Source organism: Panthera uncia, chromosome D4, assembly GCF_023721935.1.
Source record: "Panthera uncia isolate 11264 chromosome D4, Puncia_PCG_1.0, whole genome shotgun sequence".
In the NCBI taxonomy this organism is placed as follows: domain Eukaryota; kingdom Metazoa; phylum Chordata; class Mammalia; order Carnivora; family Felidae; genus Panthera; species Panthera uncia.
In genome coordinates, this window is record NC_064807.1 from 77632247 (window position 1) to 77647970 (window position 15724).

Here is a 15724-nt window from a genome sequence, read left to right on the forward strand (position 1 = left end):
CATGCCTGCAAATGGGAAGGAGAACCGAGAGACAGGATCTCCAGGCTAGTGACAGGGTTCGGTCTCGGTCTTTGAGCCTTGATCACAACAGAATAAGGATATTAAGAAAATGGTAGAGGTGATGACACTTGCCACAGACCAACTGTCCATCAGCCTAGGATTCAGTATCTGCCAGATTATCAGAGAGCGGTTTCTAGGAGGGTGTGGTCTAATCACTCTGTGACCCAATGAAGCCAGAATATCCGTAACTCATCCTGAATTTCTAGTCATTAATTTTTATCTAAATCTTTACTGACTTTTCCTGCAAGAAACATTTTTTGCCATACGAACGACTTCTTCTTTTAAAAATCAAAAAGAATATAATTACTATTTCCTCCATCACACATGGGAAAACTCAGGCCCAAAGTTAGGACAGATGCTACCGTGGACTCCGGTTTCTCAGCCAGAACTTCGAACCAGATTACAGGTCCCTGCTTCCAAAGACCTTTGATGGTCACTGGAAGTGATGAGAATATAGAAGCAAAGGATAAAAGACATGAGAGGACTTTTAAATTATCAACATAAAAATGAAAATAGATGAAGAAAAAATGTGGGAACCCTGCAATGCCTTTGTCGTGGGCCTCAGATTTCTGGAGTTGACTTTGGAGCATCAGGAGAGCAGCAGGAATACAAGGAGATCCCTTTAGGCAAATACCTATCAAAATCTATTTCCAGAAAATTCCTCTCGTGGGATTGGAAGGTTTTTTTAAAGCTAAAGGTAGCTGTCCTGAAATTTTCACTGCTAGGCTTAGACACTACATTTACAACCTTAGGTGAGGTTTTACCTTTCTTGACGCAATTTCCCTCGAGGTCTCTGACATAGCCTTCCAGACAGTTCTCACACCAAAACCCAGTGGTGTTATGGAGGCAGCTGATGCATTCACCACTCTCAGGCTTGCAAACCTTTGGAGTTTTAATTGGGTCCACGTGGCCATGACATTGGCACTTGGTACAGATGCTGTCAGAATTGTAATAGCCGTTTTCACAGGTGTTGCAGTTCCGGCCTGTGTAACCGTCTTTGCACTGGACACACGTAGGCTCCAAGTCATCCAGTTCTGAGAGAGAGAGAGGGCAGGAACGTAACTTAGTACGGTCTTGAGCTACAGTTACAAATGCAAGACAACTGCTGTCCCCTCCCTACTATCTGCTCTCAAGCGTAAAGAGACTAAAGATCTACACCTTATTTCTTAACCCTTAATTGTCCAGCTTATTGTGAAAACGATGGGGGCCCTCCAGAGAATCTATTCAGGTAGAGGGCAAAAGAAAGATGCTTACATAGGAATATGAATAATTGTAATAGCTAGGCGCTCTTACAACTTTCACATTCCTTCTTCTTTAGTCCCGACAGACAAGATAAAATAAGATTTTAACAAAAATTTCCTCCCCTCTCCCTCAAGTCTCATTTCATATTAGGTATTTGGACTTGGTTGCAAAACCCTTCCCCTACAGCACCCTACAGAACTTCATTTATCAGCACACTTCATATCAGTTGATAACTGACTGCCTGATTTTTCCTCTCGAGATGAAGATTTAGAGAAAGGCCTTACTTATGATACAGCTGCCTGTAGATGTCACTGCTGAACAAGGGCAGCGAAGACATTCTTTTGTGGCGTCAGGACTCTGATAAAATCCTTCTCTGCATTCTTCACAGTGATCCCCTTTGCTATTTTCCTGGCAGTTTAAACAAGCACCTAAAAGAAGCAAATTATTTGAAGATTTATCCTGAAAGCGCAACAACTTTAAATAAATCACATCTGCAACCAAGAGACCTTAAGACTTAGCCAGAAGAACTTATCCGACAGGAATTAACAGGGTTCGGTTTCCATCCCGTCTTTCCCTACACTGGCCAGGTCTGTAAATTCTGTGTCCCCTGCTTGACTGGAAACTCTAGGGAAAGGCTGGTACATGAGTAGCAATAAGGCCATGTTGATTGCTGACTACATACAGAAAGCAGGTCAACTATTTTTTCAAAGAAAAAATAAAATCAATCTAAAGACCTCTTTAAAAAAGAATGACTTTTCATAGTTGGGATACTGTAATTAGAAAAGTGAACTAAAACTATATGTATGAACATGCATGACACCTTAAAAATAATGTTGGTTGAAAAAAGCAATCTGCAGAATGATAGAGAACAGGTGGAGAGTACTTACCTATCTTGTAAAATTTTAAAAACTGTACTAAGCAGTTGGATACATACATAATATTGGTAGTAAAAATTGAACGTGGACTAAGAGAGCACAGTCAAATTTTATGCTCTGTTTGTCTTTATGGAGTGAAGGAGGAAAATGAGTCTAGGGGAAAAAAACCAGAGAGGGCTCCCAACCTTATTTGTAATTTCTATTTCAAATATATAACTATATATATATTACGCAAAATACCAAAATGTTAATATTTATTAATTTTAGGTGTAGGTACATGGGTATTTCCCATATTATTTTCCATACATTTTTATATTTTAAAAATTCAAGATCAAAGGAAAGACAATGAATTAATAGGGGCATCTGACTGGCTCAGTTGGTAGAGCATGTGATTCTTGATCTTAGGGTCATGAGTTTGAGCCTCATGTTGGGTGTAGAAATCACTATAAATAAATAAATAAGAATGAATGAATGAGTGAATGAATGAATGAATGAATAAATAAATACTTTTAAAAGCTGAGCTGACAGCACAGAGCCCGAGACGAGGCTCAAACCCACAAACCGTGAGATCATGACCTGAGCCAAAGTCAGACGCCTAACTGATTGAGCCACTCAGGTTCCCCATAAATAAATACTTTAAAAAATACACAGTTGGTTAGCAGAAAAAATCAAAAGGAAAGAGGAAAGCCAAGTTACGTGTTTTGTAATACTATTCCTTTGGTACCCTATTAGAGAAGATGTTCTATAGACACTGAAGCAGCATAATGTCCGAAAACAGAAAATGGAAAAGTGTGATGCAATTTACATCTCCTTTTTTTTTTCCAGTTTATTTATTTATTTATTTGGAGAGAGAGAGTGTGAGAGAGTGGGGGAAGGGGAGAGAGAAGGAGGGAGAGAGACTCCCAAGCAGGCTCCACACTGTCCACACAGAGCCCAACGTGAGACTCCAACTCATGCACCATGAGATCATGATGAAACCCAGAGTCAGCCACTTAACCAATGGAGCCACTCAGGCACCCCCACATCCCTTCTTCAGGAGGCCACATATACGCACAGGACCTCTTCGAACTGCTATTACAGGAGTGACAACATGTGACAGAAACCTAGGAAGACAATGAAGTTTTACCTGACAAGCTAAACACAATTAAATGCTCAAGCTATTCATAAACAGTTACATTGATTTATTTTCGTTACAAGTGAAATATTTATGAAAAAGGGGAGAGAGACTGAGGTTGCGAAATAATATAATCTGACAACTGGGGCAAGATTTGGAAAACCAAAATAATGACAAAGGTATTAACCCACATGGCACATCTCAATTCTTAAGTGATTATGGGACAATTCCCCCAAACTTCATGAACTGACAGGGAAAGACAGCTTCAAAAATTTATTATCTGAACACTGAACTTTGAACTAAATCAAATTTGCATGGAAATGTCACTTTTAATCATATAATTTTTTTTAATATTTTATTTTTAAGCGATCTACTAACTCAACACAGGGCTTGAACCCACAGCCTCATGGTCAAAAGTCACATGCTCTACCAACTGAGCCAGCCAGATGTCCCTAATCATATAATTTTTTTAAGGCCCATTAGTGTTAATGATGCTTAGCACACATATAACAAAGTAGGAGTATATCCTCATACAGTGATAAACATGTTGGGTACTGATTTCTTTCCAGATCTTATATCCTGATCCCTCTTTAGCTATGTATCTTTGTGACAATAAAAATAGCTGAAAAAAATACATATGAAGAAACTGCAGATTTTGGCCCTACAAATAAGATCATCTTAAATGTCAAAGTGTTCTGCAAGTTGGAAAAGTCAAAACCTGCATCATGTGTAATATCTGGCCATATGCTCTCCCCCTATTAAAAATGTGCAATGGAAATACTTTTTAAGAAAGCAAGTTCTGATAAAGTCCTGAACTTTAAAAATGCCTCAAAAAAGTTAATAATTCTGTAACAGAATATGGATGTTTGGGGCAAGATGTGTTCCAATAACATGCCATTTGCACATGACTAATGTGGCAAGAAAAGGTCACAGTGCTATTCTTTTTTCTTTCTTTTTTTTTTTTAACATTTATTTATTTTTGAGAGACAGAGTGTGAACGGGGGAGGGGCAGAGAGAGAGGGAGACACAGAATCTGAAGCAGGCTTCAGGCTTGGAGCTGTCAGCACAGAGCCCGACACAGGGCTCGAACCCACGGACCGTGAGATCATGACCTGAGCTGAAGTTGGATGCTTAAACTACTGTGCCACCCAGGTGCCCCCACAGTGCTACTCTTATTAAAAAATGGTAAATATATACACTATTAATACTTTGCTTCTACAATGCTACTGGACCTACATGCTTAGTGTTTTGGGGCCTTTGACCATTTTAGATAAGGTCTCAAGCCTTTGTGTTTATCACAATATAATTGCATTCTCTTACACCCTTTATATTAGAATACAAATTTATTTAATCATACAATTCATAACAATTAAAATTTTTTTCTGGAAAAATTTATTTCTATTTGTTTTATGCCGTACCCTGCAATAAGTCAATGAGGAAAAAAATAACCTTATGTGGCAAATACGTTGTCTCAAAAGGAAAGACGAAAATAAGTATAATAACAAGACTCATTACACTGCTTCAAAAATAGCATGTACCTGGAACAGTGCTACAGAGAAAGAAAATTAATAAATTAAGTACAGACAGACATAGACACAACAGAATGCTAACAAGAGCTATGGGGGCAAGGGCAATAGTCCTTTTGGGTCTTTCTCCTTTGATTTTCATGTGTCTCTGGTATGCATGTATCCCTTTTATTTTTACTGTCTTGATGTTTTTCTTTAAAAAAAAAAAAAGTTTGTGTATTTATTTTGAGAGAGAGAGAGAGAACACACATGTGCACGAGCCAGGAAGGAGCAGAAAGATAGAGAGGGAGAGAGAGAATCCCAAGCAGGCTCCACGCTATCAGCACAGAGCCGTATGTGAGGCTCAATCCCATGAACCATGAGATCATGACCTGAGCTGAAATCAAGAGTCGGATGCTTAACGGAGCCACCCGGGAGCCCCTTGTCTTTATTTTTCCTGACTACAAAATTAACACGTTATAAACTATATCACATGTGTATTATAAAAATATTTCAAGAACTCAAGCAAGTTTAAAACATTCCACGAGAAGCTTGGAAGAAATTCTTTTATAATAAATAACCATAAATATCATAACCTTCCAAATCCATATCCAGGAGGTACTGATAGTATGAATTTGCTTTTCTAACAGCTTATAACTCCTCTCTGGGAGGCAATAGAGCATAAGAAAACTGGAACAGTATTTAGTGTCAGACCTGAGTTCCACTCCCAGCTGAACCTCTTCCCAGTTGTGTAACCCTCCGTAAAGAGCTTCTCTGAACATCACTTTTCTAAGCTGTAAAATGGGATAATTCTTGAGCTAATGATTTCATGTAATGTGAATATTTCAAAGGGCAAAAAACCATTCCATAAGACAAATGTTTTCTCTTTATGCTTCAGTTTCCTCATCTATAAATTAAGAAAGCTGCACTAGATGAAATCTAAATTCCCTTTAAAATCTAAAAGCTGAGGATCTTTCTTTTATGATAAATGATATATGAAAAATAAGCCGAAGTTTAACTTTGCTTATTATACTCTGCCTGGAACCTCCCAAAATACAACAATTCTGCCTTAAAATTCACATTCTCTTTGCTGAAAGATGGCCAAAGGAGTGGATTACCATTGAAAAAAAAAGAAAAGAAAAGAAAAAAGAAAAGGGAATGAGAGTTTCCTGAAGATGATCTCATGCTCGCTGGCTAGGCAGCAAACAAATCTGGTAAGGGTAACCAAGAAAACAACCAGTCAAAGAAAAGAATGTGGGGCTCCTTTCCAAAGAAATTCAGTGACAATGCTTTGAAAACATAAATCGCCACCTGTAAAAAGCTTTGTCCTTATTTATTTTACCATTTTGTAGTTTATATACAAATGTGTCAGAAGTACGGTAATATGCTTTGTTGTGGGAAGAAATGCCTGATCCTCTCTATAGACAGAAGGTCCACTTCCAACCTGTCCAAAAGAAAGAAGGCCAAGCCCAAGTGAACAAGGGAGACTGACAGAAGATAAGGTCAGAGAGAAAGGCAGAGGTCCAAAAATGTACAGTCATGTCAGCCCTAGAAAGAAGTTTGAATTTTATTCCAAGAGGGAGGGGAAGCCATTCGAGGATTCAAGCACGGGGATGGCATGGATCTGGTCTTACATTTTAAAAAGATCACTCTGGTTGTTACGTGGTGGGGTGAGATCTGGGGTGAGAGGGCAAGAGAGAAGGCAGAGAGATAAGATGAGATCAGAGAATGTCACGGTAGTTCAGAGAGATGACGGGGCCTTGCACAAGGATGACAATAACAAAGGTCAGAAACAGTGGTCAGGTCCATGGTGTATTCTGAATGCTGGGCTGATAGACCTTGCTGACGGATTTGATGTTTGCTGCAAGGAAAAGAAAGGAACCAAATATGACCCCCGGGCTTTTGGAGTGAGCAACCGGCTGAATGGTGTCAGTCACCAGAATGAAGCACACTAGGGGTAAGGCAGGCTTGGCTTCCAGGGTAGAGGAAAGAGTTGTTTCGGATGTCTTAGGGTTCTGATGCCAATTAAGGCATCCCAGTGAAGATGACGAGTGTACTTTTGGATCTTTGAGTGTGAAGATCGGGGGAGAAATGTAAATCTGGTCTGCGGCACCAGGTAAACGGCATTTTAAATTAAGTCTAGGGGACTGAATGAGACCAGTCAAGGAGAGTACAAATGGAGGAGGCAAACAAGGCAAGGACTGAGCCCTGAGGCACTCCAGCGCTTTTCTTGAACAAAGGAAGATCCAGCAGAGCTGACTGAGAAAGAAAAGAAAAGAAAAGAAAAGAAAAGAGAAGAGAAGAGAAGAGAAGGGAGAGAAGAGAAGAGAAGAGAAGAGAAGAGAAGAGAAGAGAAGGAAGAGAAGAGAAGGAAGAGAAGAGAAGAGAAGAGAAGAGAAGAGAAGAGAAAGAAAAGAAAAGAAAAGAGAAAAGAAAAGAAAAGAAAAGAAAAGAAAAGAAAGGAAAAGAAGGAACCTGTGATACCCTAAAGAGAGGACAGTTATCAAGGAGTGATGGAGTGGTCAACTCAGCCAGGCTGAGGCAAGTTGCTCACGATGAGACACTATGAATCCATGAAAGCGCCTTGAAGTCTTAAAAAGTGCACCACATGGACATAAAGTTCTAGTTTAAAAAATAATAGTCCTTCCACCTCCATTTCAATGTAAATATATGCTCAATAAAGAAAATCCAGAAAATACAGGAAAGTACAAAGAAGAAAAAAAGTCATAAGAAATCTGTCATTAAGATTTTGAATACTTTTCCTTAAAATCTTTTTTTATGTATAGGAGTTTAACTTTTGCTCTTTAAATAGTCTAAATATGTGGCTATGTCATTCATGCCCTGCTTTTTTCAGTCTCTCATGTTGTTATACACAGTTCTTTTTCTTTTTTATTTAATGTCTATTTATTTTTGAAGGGGTGGGGGGAGGGGCAGGGAGAGAGGGAGACACAGAATCCGAAGCAGGCTCCAGACTCCAAGCTGTCAGCACACAGCCCGACGCGGGGCTCGAACCCACAAACTGCAAGATCATGACCCGAGCCGAAGTCGGACCCTTAACCACTGAGCCACCCAGGTGCCCCTGCACCATTCTTTAAAACATTTTAATGACAACTTCATAGTTGCCTTTTATTGATTGCTTATAATGGGGCAGGCACTGTATTAAAGGCTCTATAAATATATTGCACCAAATCACCACAACAACCCATTAGACTGTTACTGTTATTATCCTGCACTTCTAGGAGAAAAAACAGGCTAAGTAATTTGGCCAAGGTAAAGTCAAGATTGCACTTGCTGTGCTTAACCACGTATTGCCAAGACAACATAATCTGCTTCATTCCTTGTTGATAGAAATGGGGTTGTCTGATTTTTTTTGGAACATAACTACCACTTTGGTAAGCATCTTTGAACACAACATCTTTTTATTAATTTAGAATTATTTCTTCAGAATAGACTTCTGGAAACAGAATTTCTGGATCAAGGAGGTATTTTTAAGACTCTTAAACACATTGTGAAACTGTTTTCCAAAATGTTTTTCCCAGTATATTTTATCACAAAAAGGTTAGCTTAAAATCTGCTTCATCTAAATCACAAGGTATAGAAAAAGACTACAAAGGGGGAAAGTAAGGACTGTGAAAACATAGTAAGTGGCCACCAGAGGGCAGCCGTATCCCAGCGCTGTTGAAAAAAATCTTTGAGACAAAAGGAAAGACTGTATGTTAAGCTTGCAGTTTTAAACCAAGTATTTGCATCCCTTCACGTTGAATTCCACTTTTATTCTATTTATAAACAGAGAAGCCATTTATTTCTCTTATTACTAACTGATTTTGGAAATCGCAATCATGGGAAGGATTTCTTTTGCCTTCAATTATCTCTAGCAAGGACAGGTTGGGATTTACTTGCCATTAAAGACAGGTATCTCATTGCTGCAAAGAAAACCAGACATGAGATCAGCAGTGTAGACTGCTTCCTTACTGTACAAGACCTGAGGAGAAATTTACATCAACTCAGTAGGATGGAGCATTCCTGTCGTTAACCAGGACTGAAATGTATCTTTCCTCTGTGTGTTTTTCCATTCATTTCTTCATTTACCCAACAAACATTTAGTGAGTACGTATATGTGCCAAGCTCCATGCTAGAGACTGTGTACAATGATGAACAAAACTAGTGTCGCCCCTACCATCAGGGAACTTACAGTGGAGTAAGTAAGCCATGCATGACTCATAATCACAAATAAACACATAATTATAGACTATAAATACTATGACAAAAAATACAAGTGCATATGACAGTGCATAACTGGGAACCATCGTTCAGCCTGGAGTGTCAGGAACCACTTTCTAATGTGGTAAACTACATGGAAGTTGGAAGGCCTGAAGGAACAATATGGTTTAATAAGGCAAAGGGCTAGCAGTGGGGTAGAGGTGTATTAGAAAGACCATTCTAGGCAGAGGTAAGATCACAAATGAGAACCTTGGAGAAAGGGAACACGGCTTGTTTTAGGAACAGAAGCCGGTATGACTGGATCACAGACAGCAGAGAAAAAGAAAAGCACGAGAGAGAACCAGTAAGTAGCCAGGGACCCGATCACGTAACAGAAAAAAAAAATAATAATAATAATGATAACACTATTTCTGCTAAATCAGTTTGTTTCACCATGGACAGAGGACTAAAATGAAGAATAAACTTTCAAGGCGCCTGGGTGGCTCAGTCAGTTAAGCGTCTGACTTCGGCTCAGGTCATGATCTCACGGTCTGTGAGTTCAAGCCCTGTGTCGGGCTCTGTGCTGACAGCTCACAGCCTGGAGCCTGCTTCGGATTCTGTGTCTCCCTCTCTCTCTGACCCTCCCCCATTCATGCTCTGCCTCTCTCTGTCTCAAAAATAAATAAACATTAAGAAAAAAAATTTTTTTAAAGAATAAACTTTCAATACAGGTTTTTCCAGAGTACTTTCAATTTCAAATATTCTGCAACCTTACTTTCATAAAAACACTTGTACTTGTCTGGCTGGTTTGTCCTGATTTTTCTGTTGGGGAAAAAAAGGTTTCCAAGGAAGCATTTCTAGTCCTTACATTTAGGAAAACTGACCATCGGAAGAGTTCGTTGTCTTTAGTTTTTAATAGTTTGCCTCAATGTGGTTTTCTTTGCTTTATACCACCTGGGGTTTGCAGAGCTTTCTGAATCTGTGGGCTGATGTCTTGTACCGGTTTGGAAAATTCTTGGCCATTATCTCTTCAAATCTTGTTTCTGCCCCAATCTCTTTCTCCTTTCTTTCTGAATCTCCAATTACATTTATGCCAGTCTTTTTAGCTGTGTCTCACATGTCTTCCTGCTCTGTTCTTTCCATTGTATTTTTTTCCTCTGGGCTTCAGTTGGATATTTTTAGCTGAGCTGTATTCAAGTCTACAAACCTTGTCTTCACCGTGAACAAACGTTTGTTAAACCCATGCTATGAGTTGTTCATTTCAGATGTTGTATTTTTCAGTTCTAGTTCAGTTTTGTTTTTTTAAATATATTCCAATTCTCTTGAAATTTGCCTCTTTTTACCTATTTTCTGGGTTTCCCCTTATTTTCTTAAAACATTAACTTTAGTTATTTTAAAGGCATTCTCTGCTAACTCTAACATCTGGATTATCTGTGGGTCTGCTTCCATTGTTTATTTTTTCTCTTTATTTTTGGTCACATTTTCCCTCCTCAGCATTGTCAAGTATTTTTTATTATATGCCAGATACAGCATATAGAAGAGCCATAGATGACCTGTTTTCTCTGTGAGGCAGATATAACGAGGGAATCATCTCGACCCAATTAGAAATTGAGATACGTTGAAGATGGGCTGCAATCTCAGTACGAGTCAGTTCACTTATGGTTCATCACTATATCTTGGTCATAGAGTGGGTAGGTCCTCGGTGGGTCCAGCCCAGGTCTCACTCCACGCACTTCAGGATCTGCCAGTGTCTTGAGAGACAGAGGTTTGTGTATGGTAACAGGGCCTCTCTTTCTAAAGGGATTTTGTCTCCACAGCACAGTAAGACTTAGAGACTTCTTAATACTTTTTGGGCCAGCCTCTTGTCTCTTGAACAATCAGCTAACGTCCTGGGAGGAAACTGGCCCAGTCTTTAGGGCTCCTCTAGTTTCCAATCCATCACTCAAGTCCCAAACAACTGCCAAAAACTCTTCTTCTGTCTCTTTCCTCAAGAAGAATTTCTGCTCCTTCGCCTATGACCAGAATCAGCAAATGTCCCCTGCGAATAAAGTGGCTGGTGATCGTCCCCTTACTTAGGACGAGGTCTACCCCTTCTGGAATTGTAGTTCATATTGTCTTCTTTGCTTCCCAACCAACATGATTCGTGAAATTTATGAAAAGAACAATGGACTAATTACACAACCCACTTAAGGAAAGCACGTACCTGTGAGGGCATCACAAGTGGCAGACCGATTATTACATTGGCAGGGCAAGCAGCCACTCTTACTAAAGTCATAATATCCATCTTGGCATCGATCACATGTAGAGCCGGTGACGCCCGCTTTGCACTGGCATTTCCCAGAACTGCAAATAAAAGCAAAGACAACGAGCAAAAGTAAAGTAAATCAATTTGAAAGTTTTGTTGCCCAACATCCCAGCATAGATGATCTTAACGTAGAAATATTTCAACTGGATTCTAATTACTAGAATTATTGTTTTCGTTTTTGTTTTGAATTGGAAGTTGAGCGACTTCATGGCTATAGAAATTCAGTTAACATAGTAACACTAGTCATTTGTGACAATTTAATCCTCTGCACTTAGGCAGGTTAAAATAATGATAAAGGAGTCATGGGAACATGCATCCCTAATGCTTAGAAATCTTTGTTTGGCAAGCACTGGGGCATAAAACTGGTACCACAGCTACATCTCATTCCTGGATCATTCCACAGTTCCATCGGCCTCTACCCTACCCAATATGGAGAAGAGAAGAACCACCACCTGGTCTTCATCCAGCCTAGCCTCTGGCTGAAAAACACGGAGACTACAATCTTAATGAATGCATCCGTTAATATCCATTGAGATGCTAGAAATAATGTAATTTTCTACTTTAGGTCTAGGCTATCTTAAAATCATATTTCTGATAACTAAACCGGAATTCACAATTAAGTAAACAGGATTATAATGGGGACCCCCATTGCTTTCTGGATTAAATCCATATAAAAATTCTAGATTGTCAACCCCAAAAAGAAAACTAAAATCTAAAGTAAGAAACATAGGGGTGCCTGGCTGGCTCAATTGGTAGAGCACGTGACTCTTGATCTCGGGTTTGTAGGTTTGAGCCCCACATTGGGTACAGAGGTTACTTAAAAATAAAATCTTTAAAAATAAATACGTAAAGTAAGAAAAATACCTTATTTAACAACGTGACTCTTCTTTATATGCTTATTCTGAACCTGAAACTTTTAGACTTTACCTGAGTATATTTTGGCACCAGTCACAATGGATGGGAGACAATTGAAGATAAAACTGCTTTTCAATATAATATTTTTAGAGATTCAGCTCCCGACAGTGAGCCCCCATGGGGTTATTACTTTTAGTTCAAGAGCCCAGGCTAAAATTGTTAGTACTTACACATATCAGTTGAAGTAATCCCCTGATAATTCCCATATTCCTATTGCTATAATAAAAATAGAACTTCCAAATTTGAGAGTTCCTGGAATTCTCAGCTGAACTTTGCAGAATGGAGCTGAAGCGACTTCCAACCATGTGTATTCTACTTGCAGTATACAAACCTAAGGTGGTTTTTTTTGTTTGTTTGTTTGTTTTTGAGATATGCCTCTCTTTTTTGTCAGCATCCCCTGGGCTAAATAATGAGGCTTTCACCCTCCATCCCTAAAAAATTCTCTTGAGCAGCTAGAGTCAAAGTTTACTTCTCTCTCCTACTTACAGTTCTCTGCACTGTCCCAGGCTATGCCAAAAAGGAGTAGAAAAGCAGAAAAACAGTTCTACATGGAATATTTTTAGGGCTTTACTCAAACAAAATCAGTCCAGAAGGGAAAGGAAGCCAGGCTTATGTAAATAATATATATTTTACATATTTCAAAGTCTTGTATCCTGAAAAGTTACCCACTGAACTCTGTATTCCTCTCCCAAAGCTGTCTAGTATATAGGTTATGCAATTGCTTGACTAACAAGTAATTTTACAAAAAACGTAAAATGGAGGCATCTGAAAGCAGGAGTCATGCTGCTGCTGAAGATGATGATAAAAATAATGAGCCATCATTTGTTGATGGCCTATGTCAATAAACATACATATGTTCTCTAATCCTGAAAATAACCCTACTAGGTGGAAGTCATAATCCTCGTCTTACTACTGAGGGAAATCGGGGTGGGGGAGGGGCTGAAGTATTGTCCACACCTAGTAAGTCAGGCTGATTTATACAAAGCTAGACTTTTCTTACTATACCGTGCTACCTGCCATTCCCTAAGCCCGAATCTAAATTTGTCCAAGAAATTTGCCTGCCAAATAACTTGATACCTACTTGGGTATCAAGCTTCATTCTGTAGATTCCAGTCACCACAATTTACCATTTATTTAGGTTCTCACCCCAGTGAGCTGTTTCTGCCTTGCCCAGAATAAACTGTGGTCTTTTTCCTTACTTCCAGTAAATTTCAGGTCTTCCTCAACAGAAGCTAAGAGTTCCCACTGCTTGAAGAGAAACGGCAGCCTAGCAAAGTCCAAGGTTCCCAGAGATGCAAGCCCAAATATGTTGATGCTTAAATAAAATTTATACTGTTCATAGTGCAGAAGACCAGGCTTGATTTTAGACAAGCAACAGAAATGTACATTACCAAGCAACGTCTCTTAAGTAACTTCACAAAAAAAGAAAACAAGAGGAAAAACCCCACCGCATACACTTACACAGTCTTACACAAGAATATCCCAAGGTACTTAAAGATCTAAAAAGTAAATCTGTATTCATCAAATATGAAGTGCAGGAATATCTTATTACTCAACAAGAAGGAACTAGTCGATTTAAGTCTCGCTCGACTGTCAGAAAATTATAAAGGAAATAATGTGCTTTCCAAAGAATTGCTAACAACAATTTATTAGCCAATTTCCAAGGCTTTTAGAAAGTTAATCAAAATATGTTTGTTCCTCATTTCTCTACATGATTAGATTATTCGGCATACGGAAGAATAAACAGTTACTCTTAATGACAGTGTTTGCCGAACTCACCAACCTACAAGAAAATGATATTATGTTGGAATACCTAATCACTTCATGATATCTCATAATCATAACATAGCCAGTGCTCTCAAAGTGGTTGCTATTCCTGTAAGTGGACTTTCCCGTCATAATTCTGCTCTGCGCACTCAAAAGACCAATTTAAGCAGTCATCTTTCTCCCTGGAGACGGTGCTCCTTAGTTGCTGATGTTAAAACAAACAAACAAAAATCCATGAGTGGCTTTATGGATCCTGATAAAGTGGTTGGCTAGTCTAGATACCATGCTTCACTTTTCCTGGGTAGATTTTAAAACAATGGGAAATGAGCTGCTTTCTCTCTCTCTTTTTAAATATAGAAGGGAGTGGGAAAGTTTGGTTGTGAGACTGCACTAGGTGGTGCTTTCCATGTTACTCATGGCCCATCGCCAATTTCTGCATGTATAAGAATTAAATCACTCAGCAAATATAAAGCTTTCCCTGTGTGTGACTTCTTTTACAGAATAAAGCCTTTACAACACCCCCTTTCATGGTCTCCCTCTGTTAGAGGCTGTTGAATGCTTTTTGAAGCAAAGGTCAATGATATAAATGCAATGAAATCAAAGACAGGGGGAAAAAAAGTCCTGTTAACAGACCACTTATGTGTATCCATAGATTTGAAATGAAAGGACCAAAGACTCATAGCTTCATAGCTGGCAAATAAGGACACAGAACTAGATTTCGAACAGAAGTCAGAAATCTATACTTCTGAGATCAACTAACAAAGAATTTAAGATAGAATTTGCTCATCTGGTGTCGCTTTTACAGACATGAGTTAGTTACTAGTTAAGTACTAATAGAGTATGGAGAATTACATCAGAAAGACGAATATAGAATTATTTACAAAGAAAGCACAAGCATTGTGGAACTATGCTGTACAACGTATAACTAAGTATATTCTATACATTTCTTAAATTATCCCAAACAGAATTCTCAGATTTTCTTATGGTTGTTAAGTACTTAGTTATAAAATTTATCACATTCGTAAGTGTGAATAACTATTACAAGGCTTGAACACTGAAAAATGATCTCTTGCGGGGTGCTTGGCTGGCTCAGCCAGAAGAGCACACCATTCTTGATCTTGGGGTCATGACTTCTAGCTCCACGTTGGGTGTAGATTACTTAATTAAGTCAAACTTTAAAAAATTATCTAGATGAGTAGATGGAAAGTCTCCAGGATTTCCATTATTTTATAACACCATTGACTAGCATGGGAAGGGTGGACCATAAGAGGGGAAGTATCCGGGCCTATGGAAAATTCATTGCCTGAGGAGACTGAGAGCTTGGTTCATGTTCTAGCTGTGCTAGTCACTAGCTGGGACCAAGTGCATCTTCTTCCTTAGACGCAGGATTCTCATTTGCAAAATAAAGACGAGTATACCAAACTTTGTAGGGTTACTGTGGGAATGAAAGACAGCATGCCCAGGGCACTCAGCACAGTATCTGGCATATAATCGGTACTCCAGCATGAAAGGACTAGGAAGGTGATGACAGGAATCGTGAGTCTTGATTTTTTCCTGAGAATTCTAAGGAAAATGGGCTGGAGTCTCTAGACAAGGGTAAGTTATTTACTTTTAAAATTCCATTAACACGGGGCGCCTGGGTGGCTCAGTCGGTTGGGCGTCCGACTTCAGCTCAGGTCACGATCTCACGGTCCATGAGTTCGAGCCCCGCGTCGGGCTCTGGGCTGATGGCTCGGAGCCT

General features: G+C 39.1%; 1 protein-coding gene across 1 annotated transcript in view; it reads right to left on the reverse strand.

The window, feature by feature from the left end:
- Window positions 1-15724, reverse strand: part of MEGF9 (multiple EGF like domains 9) — a 94433-nt gene that overhangs the window by 10464 nt on the left and 68245 nt on the right. Inside the window, exons 3-5 of the mRNA XM_049627952.1 lie at window positions 11200-11339; window positions 1587-1730; window positions 825-1094 (exon numbers count right to left, since the gene is read on the reverse strand). Of these exons, the coding sequence (XP_049483909.1) occupies window positions 825-1094; window positions 1587-1730; window positions 11200-11339 (554 nt within the window). The remainder of the gene's footprint in view (window positions 1-824; window positions 1095-1586; window positions 1731-11199; window positions 11340-15724) is intronic.